Here is a 17,287-nt window from a genome sequence, read left to right as displayed (position 1 = left end):
ACTGCACCATAAACAGGTATTATACTATATACTGCACCATACACAGGTATTATACTATGTACTACACCATACACAGGTATTATACTATATACTGCTCCATATACACAGGTATTATACTATATACTGCACCATACACACAGGTATTATACTATATACTGCACCATACACACAGGTATTATACTATATACACAGGTATTATACTATATACTGCACCATATACACAGGTATTATACTATATACTGCACCATACACAGGTATTATACTATATACTGCACCATACACACAGTTATTACACTATATACAGCACCATATACCCAGGTATTTTATTATATACCCCACCATACACACAGGTATTATACTATAAATTGCACCCATACACAGGTCTTATACTATATACTGCACCATATACACCAGTATTATTCTATATACTGCACCATATACACAGGTATTATATTATATACAGCATCACACGCACAGTTATTATACTATATACTGCACCATACACACAGGTATTATACTATATACTGCACCATACACACAGGTATTATACTATATACAGCACCATACACACAAGTATTATATTATATACAGCACCATACGCACAGTTATTATACTATTTACTGCTCCATATACACAGGTATTATACTATATATTGCACCATACACACAGGTATTATACTATATACTGCACCATACACACATGTATTATACTATATACTGCACCATACACACAGGTATTATACTATATATTGCACCATACACAAGTATTATATTATATACAGCACCATACACACAGGTATTATACTATATACTGCACCATATACACAGGTATTATATTATATACAGCACCATATACACAAGTATTATACTATATACTGCACCATACACACAGGTATTATATTACATACAGCACCATACGCACAGTTATTATACTATATACAACACCATACACAGGTATTATACTATATACTTCACCATACAAACAGTTATTATAATATATACAGCACCATACACACAGGTATTACACTATATACTGCACCATATACACAGGTATTATACTATATACTGCACCATATATACAGGTATTATATTACATACAGCACCATACGCACAGTTATTATACTATATACAACACCATACACAGGTATTATACTATATACTGCACCATATACACAGTTATTATACTATATACTTCACCATACAAACAGTTATTATAATATATACAGCACCATACACACAGGTATTACAATATATACTGCACCATATACACAGGTATTATACTATATACTGCACCATATACACAGGTATTATACTATATACTGCACCATACACAGGTATTATACTATATACAGCACCATACGCACAGTTGTTATACTATATACAACATCATGCACACAGGTATTATACTATATACTGCACCATACACAGGTATTATACTTTATACTGCACCATATACACAGGTATTACACTATATACTGCACCATATACAAAGGTGTTATACTATATACTGCATCATATACACAGGTATTATATTATATACAGCACCATACGCACAGTTGTTATACTATATACAACATCATGCACACAGGTATTATACTATATACTGCACCATATACACAGGTATTATACTATATACTGCACCATACACAGGTATTATACTATATACTGCACCATACACACAGGTATTATACTATACACTGCACCATACACACAGGTATTATACTATAAACTGCACCCATACACAGGTGTTATACTATATACTGCACCATATACACAGGTATTATATTATATACAGCACCATACGCACAGTTAATATACTATATACAACACCATGCACACAGGTATTATACTATATACTGCACCATATACACAGGTATTATACTATATACTGCACCATACACAGGTATTATACTATATACTGCACCATATACTCAGGTGTAATACTATATACTGCACCATATACACAGGTATTATACTATATACTGCACCATATACACAAGTATTATACTATATACTGCACCATATACACAGGTATTATATTACATACAGCACCATACTCACAGTTATTATACTATATACAACACCATACACAGGTATTATACTATATACTACACCATACACAGGTATTATACTATATACTGCTCCATATGCACAGGTATTATGCTATATACTGCACCATATACACAGGTATTACACTATATACTGCATCATACATACAGGTATTATACTATATACTGCACCATACACAGGTATTATACTATATACTGCACCATACACAGATATTATACTATATACTGCACCATAAACAGGTATTATACTATATACTGCACCATACACAGGTATTATACTATGTACTACACCATACACAGGTATTATACTATATACTGCTCCATATACACAGGTATTATACTATATACTGCACCATACACACAGGTATTATACTATATACTGCACCATACACACAGGTATTATACTATATACACAGGTATTATACTATATACTGCACCATATACACAGGTATTATACTATATACTGCACCATACACAGGTATTATACTATATACTGCACCATACACAGGTATTATACTATATACTGCACCATAAACAGGTATTATACGATATACTGCACCATACACAGGTATTATACTATATACTACACCATACACAGGTATTATACTATATACTGCTCCATATGCACAGGTATTATACTATATACTGCATCATACATACAGGTATTATACTATATACTACACCATACACAGGTATTATACTATATACAGCACCATATACACAGGTATTATACTATATAGTGCACCATACACACTGGTATTATACTATATACTGCACCATACATATGTATTGTTCTTTATACTGCACCATACACAGGTGTTATACTATATACTGCATCATACATACAGGTATTATACTATATACTACACCATACACAGGTATTATACTATATACTGCACCATACACAGGTATTATACTATATACTGCACCATAAACAGGTATTATACGATATACTGCACCATACACAGGTATTATACTATATACTACACCATACACAGGTATTATACTATATACTGCTCCATATGCACAGGTATTATACTATATACTGCATCATACATACAGGTATTATACTATATACTACACCATACACAGGTATTATACTATATACTGCACCATATACACAGGTATTATACTATATACTGCATCATACATACAGGTATTATACTATATACTGCACCATACACAGATATTATACCATATACTGCACCATAAACAGGTATTATACTATATACTGCACCATACACACAGGTATTATACTATATACTGCACCATACACACAGGTATTATACTATATACACAGGTATTATACTATATACTGCACCATATACACAGGTATTATACTATATACTGCACCATACACAGGTATTATACTCTATACTGCACCATACACACAGTTATTACACTATATACAGCACCATATACCCAGGTATTTTATTATATACCCCACCATACACACAGGTATTATACTATAAATTGTACCCATACACAGGTCTTATACTATATACTGCACCATATACACCAGTATTATTCTATATACTGCACCATATACACAGGTATTATATTGTATATTTAGATTGTGAGCCCCATCAGGGACAGTGATGAAAATATGTGCAAACTGTAAAGCGCTGCGGAATATGTTAGCGCTATATAAAAAAATAAAGTATTATATACAGCACCATACGCACAGTTATTATACTATTTACTGCACCATACACACAGGTATTATACTATATACAGCACCATACACACAAGTATTATATTATATACAGCACCATACGCACAGTTATTATACTATATACTGCTCCATATACACAGGTATTATACTATATATTGCACCATACACACATGTATTATACTATATACTGCTCCATACACACAGGTATTATACTATATACTGCACCATACACACATGTATTATACTATATACTGCACCATATACACAGGTATTATACTATATATTGCACCATACACACAGGTATTATACTATATATTGCACCATACACAAGTATTATATTATATACAGCACCATACACACAGGTATTATACTATATACTGCACCATATACACAGGTATTATATTATATACAGCACCATATACACAGGTATTATACTATATACTGCACCATACACACAGGTATTATACAATATACAGCACCATATACACAAGTATTATACTATATACTGCACCATATACACAGGTATTATATTACATACAGCACCATACTCACAGTTATTATACTATATACAACACCATACACAGGTATTATACTATATACTACACCATACACAGGTATTATACTATATACTGCTCCATATGCACAGGTATTATGCTATATACTGCACCATATACACAGGTATTACACTATATACTGCATCATACATACAGGTATTATACTATATACTGCACCATACACAGGTATTATACTATATACTGCACCATACACAGATATTATACTATATACTGCACCATAAACAGGTATTATACTATATACTGCACCATACACAGGTATTATACTATGTACTACACCATACACAGGTATTATACTATATACTGCTCCATATACACAGGTATTATACTATATACTGCACCATACACACAGGTATTATACTATATACTGCACCATACACACAGGTATTATACTATATACACAGGTATTATACTATATACTGCACCATATACACAGGTATTATACTATATACTGCACCATACACAGGTATTATACTATATACTGCACCATACACACAGTTATTACACTATATACAGCACCATATACCCAGGTATTTTATTATATACCCCACCATACACACAGGTATTATACTATAAATTGCACCCATACACAGGTCTTATACTATATACTGCACCATATACACCAGTATTATTCTATATACTGCACCATATACACAGGTATTATATTATATACAGCATCACACGCACAGTTATTATACTATATACTGCACCATACACACAGGTATTATACTATATACTGCACCATACACACAGGTATTATACTATATACAGCACCATACACACAAGTATTATATTATATACAGCACCATACGCACAGTTATTATACTATTTACTGCTCCATATACACAGGTATTATACTATATATTGCACCATACACACAGGTATTATACTATATACTGCACCATACACACATGTATTATACTATATACTGCACCATACACACAGGTATTATACTATATATTGCACCATACACAAGTATTATATTATATACAGCACCATACACACAGGTATTATACTATATACTGCACCATATACACAGGTATTATATTATATACAGCACCATATACACAAGTATTATACTATATACTGCACCATACACACAGGTATTATATTACATACAGCACCATACGCACAGTTATTATACTATATACAACACCATACACAGGTATTATACTATATACTTCACCATACAAACAGTTATTATAATATATACAGCACCATACACACAGGTATTACACTATATACTGCACCATATACACAGGTATTATACTATATACTGCACCATATATACAGGTATTATATTACATACAGCACCATACGCACAGTTATTATACTATATACAACACCATACACAGGTATTATACTATATACTGCACCATATACACAGTTATTATACTATATACTTCACCATACAAACAGTTATTATAATATATACAGCACCATACACACAGGTATTACAATATATACTGCACCATATACACAGGTATTATACTATATACTGCACCATATACACAGGTATTATACTATATACTGCACCATACACAGGTATTATACTATATACAGCACCATACGCACAGTTGTTATACTATATACAACATCATGCACACAGGTATTATACTATATACTGCACCATACACAGGTATTATACTTTATACTGCACCATATACACAGGTATTACACTATATACTGCACCATATACAAAGGTGTTATACTATATACTGCATCATATACACAGGTATTATATTATATACAGCACCATACGCACAGTTGTTATACTATATACAACATCATGCACACAGGTATTATACTATATACTGCACCATATACACAGGTATTATACTATATACTGCACCATACACAGGTATTATACTATATACTGCACCATACACACAGGTATTATACTATACACTGCACCATACACACAGGTATTATACTATAAACTGCACCCATACACAGGTGTTATACTATATACTGCACCATATACACAGGTATTATATTATATACAGCACCATATGCACAGTTAATATACTATATACAACACCATGCACACAGGTATTATACTATATACTGCACCATATACACAGGTATTATACTATATACTGCACCATACACAGGTATTATACTATATACTGCACCATATACTCAGGTGTAATACTATATACTGCACCATATACACAGGTATTATACTATATACTGCACCATATACACAAGTATTATACTATATACTGCACCATATACACAGGTATTATATTACATACAGCACCATACTCACAGTTATTATACTATATACAACACCATACACAGGTATTATACTATATACTACACCATACACAGGTATTATACTATATACTGCTCCATATGCACAGGTATTATGCTATATACTGCACCATATACACAGGTATTACACTATATACTGCATCATACATACAGGTATTATACTATATACTGCACCATACACAGGTATTATACTATATACTGCACCATACACAGATATTATACTATATACTGCACCATAAACAGGTATTATACTATATACTGCACCATACACAGGTATTATACTATGTACTACACCATACACAGGTATTATACTATATACTGCTCCATATACACAGGTATTATACTATATACTGCACCATACACACAGGTATTATACTATATACTGCACCATACACACAGGTATTATACTATATACACAGGTATTATACTATATACTGCACCATATACACAGGTATTATACTATATACTGCACCATACACAGGTATTATACTATATACTGCACCATACACAGGTATTATACTATATACTGCACCATAAACAGGTATTATACGATATACTGCACCATACACAGGTATTATACTATATACTACACCATACACAGGTATTATACTATATACTGCTCCATATGCACAGGTATTATACTATATACTGCATCATACATACAGGTATTATACTATATACTACACCATACACAGGTATTATACTATATACTGCACCATATACACAGGTATTATACTATATACTGCATCATACATACAGGTATTATACTATATACTGCACCATACACAGATATTATACCATATACTGCACCATAAACAGGTATTATACTATATACTGCACCATACACACAGGTATTATACTATATACTGCACCATACACACAGGTATTATACTATATACACAGGTATTATACTATATACTGCACCATATACACAGGTATTATACTATATACTGCACCATACACAGGTATTATACTCTATACTGCACCATACACACAGTTATTACACTATATACAGCACCATATACCCAGGTATTTTATTATATACCCCACCATACACACAGGTATTATACTATAAATTGTACCCATACACAGGTCTTATACTATATACTGCACCATATACACCAGTATTATTCTATATACTGCACCATATACACAGGTATTATATTGTATATTTAGATTGTGAGCCCCATCAGGGACAGTGATGAAAATATGTGCAAACTGTAAAGCGCTGCGGAATATGTTAGCGCTATATAAAAAAATAAAGTATTATATACAGCACCATACGCACAGTTATTATACTATTTACTGCACCATACACACAGGTATTATACTATATACAGCACCATACACACAAGTATTATATTATATACAGCACCATACGCACAGTTATTATACTATATACTGCTCCATATACACAGGTATTATACTATATATTGCACCATACACACATGTATTATACTATATACTGCTCCATACACACAGGTATTATACTATATACTGCACCATACACACATGTATTATACTATATACTGCACCATATACACAGGTATTATACTATATATTGCACCATACACACAGGTATTATACTATATATTGCACCATACACAAGTATTATATTATATACAGCACCATACACACAGGTATTATACTATATACTGCACCATATACACAGGTATTATATTATATACAGCACCATATACACAGGTATTATACTATATACTGCACCATACACACAGGTATTATACAATATACAGCACCATATACACAAGTATTATACTATATACTGCACCATATACACAGGTATTATATTACATACAGCACCATACTCACAGTTATTATACTATATACAACACCATACACAGGTATTATACTATATACTACACCATACACAGGTATTATACTATATACTGCTCCATATGCACAGGTATTATGCTATATACTGCACCATATGCACAGGTATTATGCTATATACTGCACCATATACACAGGTATTACACTATATACTGCATCATACATACAGGTATTATACTATATACTGCACCATACACAGGTATTATACTATATACTGCACCATACACAGATATTATACTATATACTGCACCATAAACAGGTATTATACTATATACTGCACCATACACAGGTATTATACTATGTACTACACCATACACAGGTATTATACTATATACTGCTCCATATACACAGGTATTATACTATATACTGCACCATACACACAGGTATTATACTATATACTGCACCATACACACAGGTATTATACTATATACACAGGTATTATACTATATACTGCACCATATACACAGGTATTATACTATATACTGCACCATACACAGGTATTATACTATATACTGCACCATACACACAGTTATTACACTATATACAGCACCATATACCCAGGTATTTTATTATATACCCCACCATACACACAGGTATTATACTATAAATTGCACCCATACACAGGTCTTATACTATATACTGCACCATATACACCAGTATTATTCTATATACTGCACCATATACACAGGTATTATATTATATACAGCATCACACGCACAGTTATTATACTATATACTGCACCATACACACAGGTATTATACTATATACTGCACCATACACACAGGTATTATACTATATACAGCACCATACACACAAGTATTATATTATATACAGCACCATACGCACAGTTATTATACTATTTACTGCTCCATATACACAGGTATTATACTATATATTGCACCATACACACAGGTATTATACTATATACTGCACCATACACACATGTATTATACTATATACTGCACCATACACACAGGTATTATACTATATATTGCACCATACACAAGTATTATATTATATACAGCACCATACACACAGGTATTATACTATATACTGCACCATATACACAGGTATTATATTATATACAGCACCATATACACAAGTATTATACTATATACTGCACCATACACACAGGTATTATATTACATACAGCACCATACGCACAGTTATTATACTATATACAACACCATACACAGGTATTATACTATATACTTCACCATACAAACAGTTATTATAATATATACAGCACCATACACACAGGTATTACACTATATACTGCACCATATACACAGGTATTATACTATATACTGCACCATATATACAGGTATTATATTACATACAGCACCATACGCACAGTTATTATACTATATACAACACCATACACAGGTATTATACTATATACTGCACCATATACACAGTTATTATACTATATACTTCACCATACAAACAGTTATTATAATATATACAGCACCATACACACAGGTATTACAATATATACTGCACCATATACACAGGTATTATACTATATACTGCACCATATACACAGGTATTATACTATATACTGCACCATACACAGGTATTATACTATATACAGCACCATACGCACAGTTGTTATACTATATACAACATCATGCACACAGGTATTATACTATATACTGCACCATACACAGGTATTATACTTTATACTGCACCATATACACAGGTATTACACTATATACTGCACCATATACAAAGGTGTTATACTATATACTGCATCATATACACAGGTATTATATTATATACAGCACCATACGCACAGTTGTTATACTATATACAACATCATGCACACAGGTATTATACTATATACTGCACCATATACACAGGTATTATACTATATACTGCACCATACACAGGTATTATACTATATACTGCACCATACACACAGGTATTATACTATACACTGCACCATACACACAGGTATTATACTATAAACTGCACCCATACACAGGTGTTATACTATATACTGCACCATATACACAGGTATTATATTATATACAGCACCATACGCACAGTTAATATACTATATACAACACCATGCACACAGGTATTATACTATATACTGCACCATATACACAGGTATTATACTATATACTGCACCATACACAGGTATTATACTATATACTGAACCATATACTCAGGTGTAATACTATATACTGCACCATATACACAGGTATTATACTATATACTGCACCCTACACAGGTATTATATTATATACAGCACCATACGCACAGTTATTAAACTATATACAACACCATACACACAGGTATTATACTATATACTGCACCATATACACAGGTATTATACTATATACTGCACCATACACAGGTATTATATTATATACAGCACCATACGCACAGTTATTAAACTATATACAACACCATACACACAGGTATTATACTATATACTGCACCATATACACAGGTATTATAGTATACAATCACTGTCTACCCTTTTGACCCATACACACCATAGTGTCCCCTCTATCTGTTTCTAGTGGGGGATTATCCTCGCTCACATGCCATATGTCACTGCACCCAGCCCCCATTCTTCCTCTCTGTTGGGACCATGCGCAGCACAAGACAAAGCCTTATATAAAGCACCACATCCCGGCAGGCAAAGATGGGTCACCTTCTCTGTGAATACTGATCCATTCCACGATGTCTGCAGCATTTATTTCTATTTTTTATTAATTCCCATATCTCAGTCTAATGTGAGCTCTTCTCATGCTTGCTGCATTAGTGGATGGAGAAGTGAAACCATTGCAGGAACATGACCTTGATCAATGACACCGGGAGCCAACAGGCCACGAGCCACCAATTTCCAAAAATTCAGTCCATGTAGGTAATAAATGCAAATGGTGCAGATATTAAGGTCAGGATACCATGTAGATGACCCTGCACTGCCCAGATAATTAGCAGCATAAAGATTTTGAAGGGTTAAACGAAATGATCTCTCCTCCATCATCATCCATCTTTTAGGTTTTTTACATCCTTGTATTCTGCAGGTCTTTTGCTTTGCAGTAAATCACAGGCCGCTGCCATCCCAAAGGTCATTATTTGCATTCCCAAGGGGGCAGCCACCACAGGGAACCCCTGATTGATTATTGACAGATTGATACTGTACAGCCCAGGCAATTGCCCACATAGGGGGATCACATTGATCTTGGGATCATTATGAGGCCTTTTACATAACCTTGAAAAAAACCCGCACAATTCTTCCCCCGGGATGATGCACAGATGGCATGAAATGGGCCAGTGAGGAGCGATGCCAGGGAGATTACCCTCCACCGCCGTGGCTCCTATCCCACCCTCTGACCTTCAAGTGCCCTTCTTCCAGTCTACCAGACGACAACTTGGGGCTCCTCCATCTTTTCAAACCATGTGAGCCCCTCGGCAATTCTACATTCCAGACTTACAACTTTAACCTTTTCACAGCACATCAAGACAATTTTTTGACAAATCTCCCCCCACCTCATCTCATGAGTCAGAAGATGTGATTTTTTTCAGCTCCCTATTCATCCACCACTCTTATATCGGATTGTGTCCATTGTGTCCTCCCATCTAATTCAACACCCCCATCTCTCGTGTCTTCTCTCTCTGCTTACTCCACTGTATTCTATCCTCTGTGGCAAATGACCTCATCTAATTTCCCAAGGCTTTTTTTCCCTCCATTTCATTGAGTACCGACAGACGTACAGACACCGCATTGCGCTGTGCACACAATTATCCACGGTGGTGGTGCCCAGCATTAACCCTTCAGTTGCTAAACATGACATCACTTGGATGACTGCATAAAACGATCCATATAAAGATACGACATGTACTGTAGGCAGGGGTCATACAAAAGGGAGTCCACTACAAGAGGTGTCTAGGATATCTAGGGTGCCTATGAGGATCCATTTAGGGCTTTTGACAGATCAAAGGAAACTGTTCAGTGCCATGGATGTCTCCAGTTGAGATATTCAAGACCATGGAGAGATCTTGAACATCTTTTCAGACCCATGGATCAGTCAAAGAAGCAGTTACGGACTATGAACTGTTTAGACCCATTGGTCAGTCAAAGAAGCAGTTTATAGGACCATGAACTGCCCAAGGAGATCTGACCAGGACTATGGATTGCTCCAGGTGATCTGATCAGGATCATGGACTTCTCCAAGAGATCTGATCAGGACCTGAACAGCTCCAGGAGATCTGATCAGAACCATGGAAACCTCCAGTAGATCTGGATAGGACCATAGACAGCCAGGTGATCTGATCAGGACCATGAACAGCATCAGTAGATCTGACCAAAACCATGGAAACATCCCGTAGATCTGGTCAAGACCACAGACAGACACGTGATCTGATGAGGACCATGGACAGCTCCTGGACATATAACCAGGACCATGGAAATCTCCAGTAGATTTCATCAGGACCATAGACACCTCCAGGTGATCTGATCTGTACCATTGACACCTCCAGGTGATCTGACAAGGAGCATGGACAGCCAGGTGATCTGACCAGGACCATGGAGAGCCAGGAGAATTGATAACGATTATAGCCAGTCCCAAGAGATCTGGAAAAGACCCTGAACAACTCCACAAAATCTGAATTGGACCTTAAAGAGTTTTGGTAGAGCTGATTTGGACCATGGTCAATTCTAGTAAATCTGATCAGGACATGTGCCATTCCAGAATATCTGAATAGTACCATGGACAGTTAGGTGATCAGATCAGAATCATGCACAGCTCCAAGTGATCTGAACAGGGACATTTCATGGAGATCTGACCAGAACCATGGACAGCTCCAGGAGATCTGACAAGGCCCATGGACAGTTCCAGGAGATCTGACAAGGACCAGATAGTTTCAGGTGATCTGACCAGGACCATGAACAGCTCCAGGAGATGTGATCAGGATGATCAGGACCATTGACACCTCCTGGAGATCTGACAAGGACCATTGACAGATCCAGGTGATCTAACAAGAACCATGGACATCTCCAAGAGATTTCAGGAGGACCATGAACGCCTCCAGGTGATCTGACTAGAACCATGGACATTTCCAGGAGCTCTGATCAGGACCACCATGAACAGCTCCAGGAGATCAGACCAAGACCATGGACAGCCCCATGAGATGTGATCAGGACCATGGTCAGCTCTTAGTATAGACAGCTGAGCACAATGAAGCAATGCAATCTGGGATCTTCTCCCCAGCAAGATCTACACGCAATCACAGACAGGATCGGGATCTATACTCACCCCCATGGCGTTGTCTCAGGCAGGGATCTGATGTGGCCGGAAACCTCCGTAGGGGAAGGGGGGACAGAGACCTGAGCCCCAGAGAGGGGGGAAGGAGACAGAGAAAAGAAAGAGGGGAAGAGAGGAGGAGAGGTGGCGGCGGCGGCGGAGGAGGATGCGGCGCTCAGCTCTGTGCTCGGAGGCTGCGCTCACGTCCCTCCCTCTGCCGCTCTGCTCCCCCCTCTCACACAGTTGGTCCCTCATATGCTGCAGTCACATAGGCCACACCCCTAGAAGGCTCTCAGCCAATCCCAGCCCGGGATGCGTCTTCCCCACTTGTCACCCTGATGCTCCCTCCCCTTTTATTGCAGCTGTTACAGTCTTGAAGGTGAGTGCAGGTCTGAAAGTGTGAGTGTGCGTCTGAAAGTGTGAGTGTGTGTGACAGTGTGTGAGTGAGAGTGTGAGTGTGTTAGTAAGTGAGTGCATGGGGCACGAAAGACTGAAAAGACCAGACTGCAGAACTACAGGTGCGAATGTCTGAGCTGTGCGCATGGCTGACACCAAGTATCCCCAGATAAGAGGTGGATGTGAGACACGACTGATGGGAGACACGACTGATGGGAGACACTACTGATGGGAGACACGACTGATGGGAGACACGACTGATGGGAGACACTACTGATGGGAGACACGACTGATGGGAGACACGACTGATGGGAGACACGACTGATGGGAGACACTACTGATGGGAGACACGACTGATGGGAGACACGACTGATGGGAGACACTACTGATGGGAGACAAGACTGATGGGAGACACGACTGATGGGAGACACTACTGATGGGAGACACTACTGATGGGAGACACTACTGAAGGGAGACAAGACTGATGGGAGACACTACTGATGGGAGACAAGAGTGATGGGAGACACTACTGATGGGAGACACTACTGATGGGAGACAAGACTGATGGGAGACACTACTGATGGGAGACACTACTGATGGGAGACACGACTGATGGGAGACACGACTGATGGGAGACACTACTGATGGGAGGCACTACTGATGGGAGACACTACTGATGGGAGACACGACTGATGGGAGACACTACTGATGGGAGACACTACTGATGGGAGACACGACTGATGGGAGACACGACTGATGGGAGACACTACTGATGGGAGACACTACTGATGGGAGACACGACTGATGGGAGACAAGACTGATGGGAGACACTACTGATGGGAGAAACTACTGATGGGAGACAAGACTGATGGGAGACACTACTGATGGGAGACACTACTGATGGGAGACACTACTGATGGGAGACACTACTGATGGGAGACACGACTGATGGGAGACACTACTGATGGGAGACACTACTGATGGGAGACACGACTGATGGGAGACACTACTGATGGGAGACACTACTGATGGGAGACACGACTGATGGGAGACACGACTGATGGGAGACACTACTGATGGGAGACACTACTGATGGGAGACACTACTGATGGGAGACACGACTGATGGGAGACACGACTGATGGGAGACACTACTGATGGGAGACACTACTGATGGGAGACACTACTGATGGGAGACACGACTGATGGGAGACACTACTGATGGGAGACACTACTGATGGGAGACACGACTGATGGGAGACACGACTGATGGGAGACACGACTGATGGGAGACACTACTGATGGGAGACACTACTGATGGGAGACACGACTGATGGGAGACACGACTGATGGGAGACACTACTGATGGGAGACACTACTGATGGGAGACACTACTGATGGGAGACACGACTGATGGGAGACACTACTGATGGGAGACACGACTGATGTGAGACACGACTGATGGGAGACACTACTGATGGGAGACACTACTGATGGGAGACACGACTGATGGGAGACAAGACTGATGGGAGACACTACTGATGGGAGAAACTACTGATGGGAGACAAGACTGATGGGAGACACTACTGATGGGAGACACTACTGATGGGAGACACTACTGATGGGAGACACGACTGATGGGAGACACTACTGATGGGAGACACTACTGATGGGAGACACGACTGATGGGAGACACTACTGATGGGAGACACGACTGATGGGAGACACGACTGATGGGAGACACTACTGATGGGAGACACTACTGATGGGAGACACGACTGATGGGAGACACGACTGATGGGAGACACTACTGATGGGAGACACTACTGATGGGAGACACGACTGATGGGAGACACTACTGATGGGAGACACTACTGATGGGAGACACGACTGATGGGAGACACGACTGATGTGAGACACTACTGATGTGAGACACTACTGATGGGAGACACTACTGATGGGAGACGCTACTGATGGGAGACACGACTGATGGGAGACACTACTGATGGGAGACACTACTGATGGGAGACACTACTGATGGGAGACACGACTGATGGGAGACACGACTGATGGGAGACACTACTGATGGGAGACACAACTGATGGGAGACACTACTGATGGGAGACACGACTGATGGGAGACACTACTGATGGGAGACACGACTGATGGGAGACACTACTGTTGGGAGACACGACTGATGGGAGACACTACTGATGGGAGACACTACTGATGGGAGACACGACTGATGGGAGACACGACTGATGGGAGACACTACTGATGGGAGACACTACTGATGGGAGACACTACTGATGGGAGACACGACTGATGGGAGACACTACTGATGGGAGACACTACTGATGGGAGACACGACTGATGGGAGACACTACTGATGGGAGACACTACTGATGGGAGACACGACTGATGTGAGACACGACTGATGGGAGACACTACTGATGGGAGACACGACTGATGGGAGACACGACTGATGAGAGACACTACTGATGGGAGACACGACTGATGGGAGACACTACTGATGGGAGACACGACTGATGGGAGACACTACTGATGGGAGACACTATTGATGGGAGACATGACTGATGGGAGACACTACTGATGGGAGAAACTACTGATGGGAGACAAGACTGATGGGAGACACTACTGATGGGAGACACGACTGATGGGAGACACGACTGATGGGAGATACGACTGATGGGAGACAAGACTGATGGGAGACACTACTGATGGGAGACACTACTGATGGGAGACAAGACTGATGGGAGACACTACTGATGGGAGACACTACAGATGGGGGACACTACTGATGGGAGACACGACTGATGGGAGACACTACTGATGGGAGAAACTACTGATGGGAGACAAGACTGATGGGAGACACTACTGATGGGAGACACTACTGATGGGAGACACGACTGATGGGAGACACGACTGATGGGAGACACGACTGATGGGAGACACTACTGATGGGAGACACAACTGATGGGAGACACGACTGATGGGAGACACGACTGATGGGAGACACTACTGTTGGGAGACACGACTGATGGGAGACACTACTGATGGGAGACACTACTGATGGGAGACACGACTGATGGGAGACACGACTGATGGGAGACACTATTGATGGGAGACACTACTGATGGGAGACACTACTGATGGGAGACACT

The 17,287-nt window shown here is 38.7% G+C and overlaps 1 protein-coding gene across 1 annotated transcript in view; it reads right to left on the bottom strand.

Moving 5' to 3' along the window:
- The window catches only part of ATP1A3 (ATPase Na+/K+ transporting subunit alpha 3), a 121,589-nt gene extending 107,649 nt beyond the window's left edge, over window positions 1-13,940 (bottom strand). The window contains exon 1 of the mRNA XM_073570756.1: window positions 13,720-13,940. Coding sequence (XP_073426857.1) covers window positions 13,720-13,725 — 6 coding nt within the window. The 5' untranslated portion in view covers window positions 13,726-13,940. The remainder of the gene's footprint in view (window positions 1-13,719) is intronic.
- Window positions 13,941-17,287: the final 3,347 nt, after the last annotated feature.

Source organism: Dendrobates tinctorius, unplaced genomic scaffold (assembly GCF_039654945.1).
Source record: "Dendrobates tinctorius isolate UK_male_01 unplaced genomic scaffold, ASM3965494v1 ptg000028l, whole genome shotgun sequence".
Classification (NCBI taxonomy): Eukaryota; Metazoa; Chordata; class Amphibia; order Anura; family Dendrobatidae; genus Dendrobates; species Dendrobates tinctorius.
Note: the sequence above shows the minus strand (reverse complement) of the source record. Positions and strands in the feature narration are given on the sequence as shown.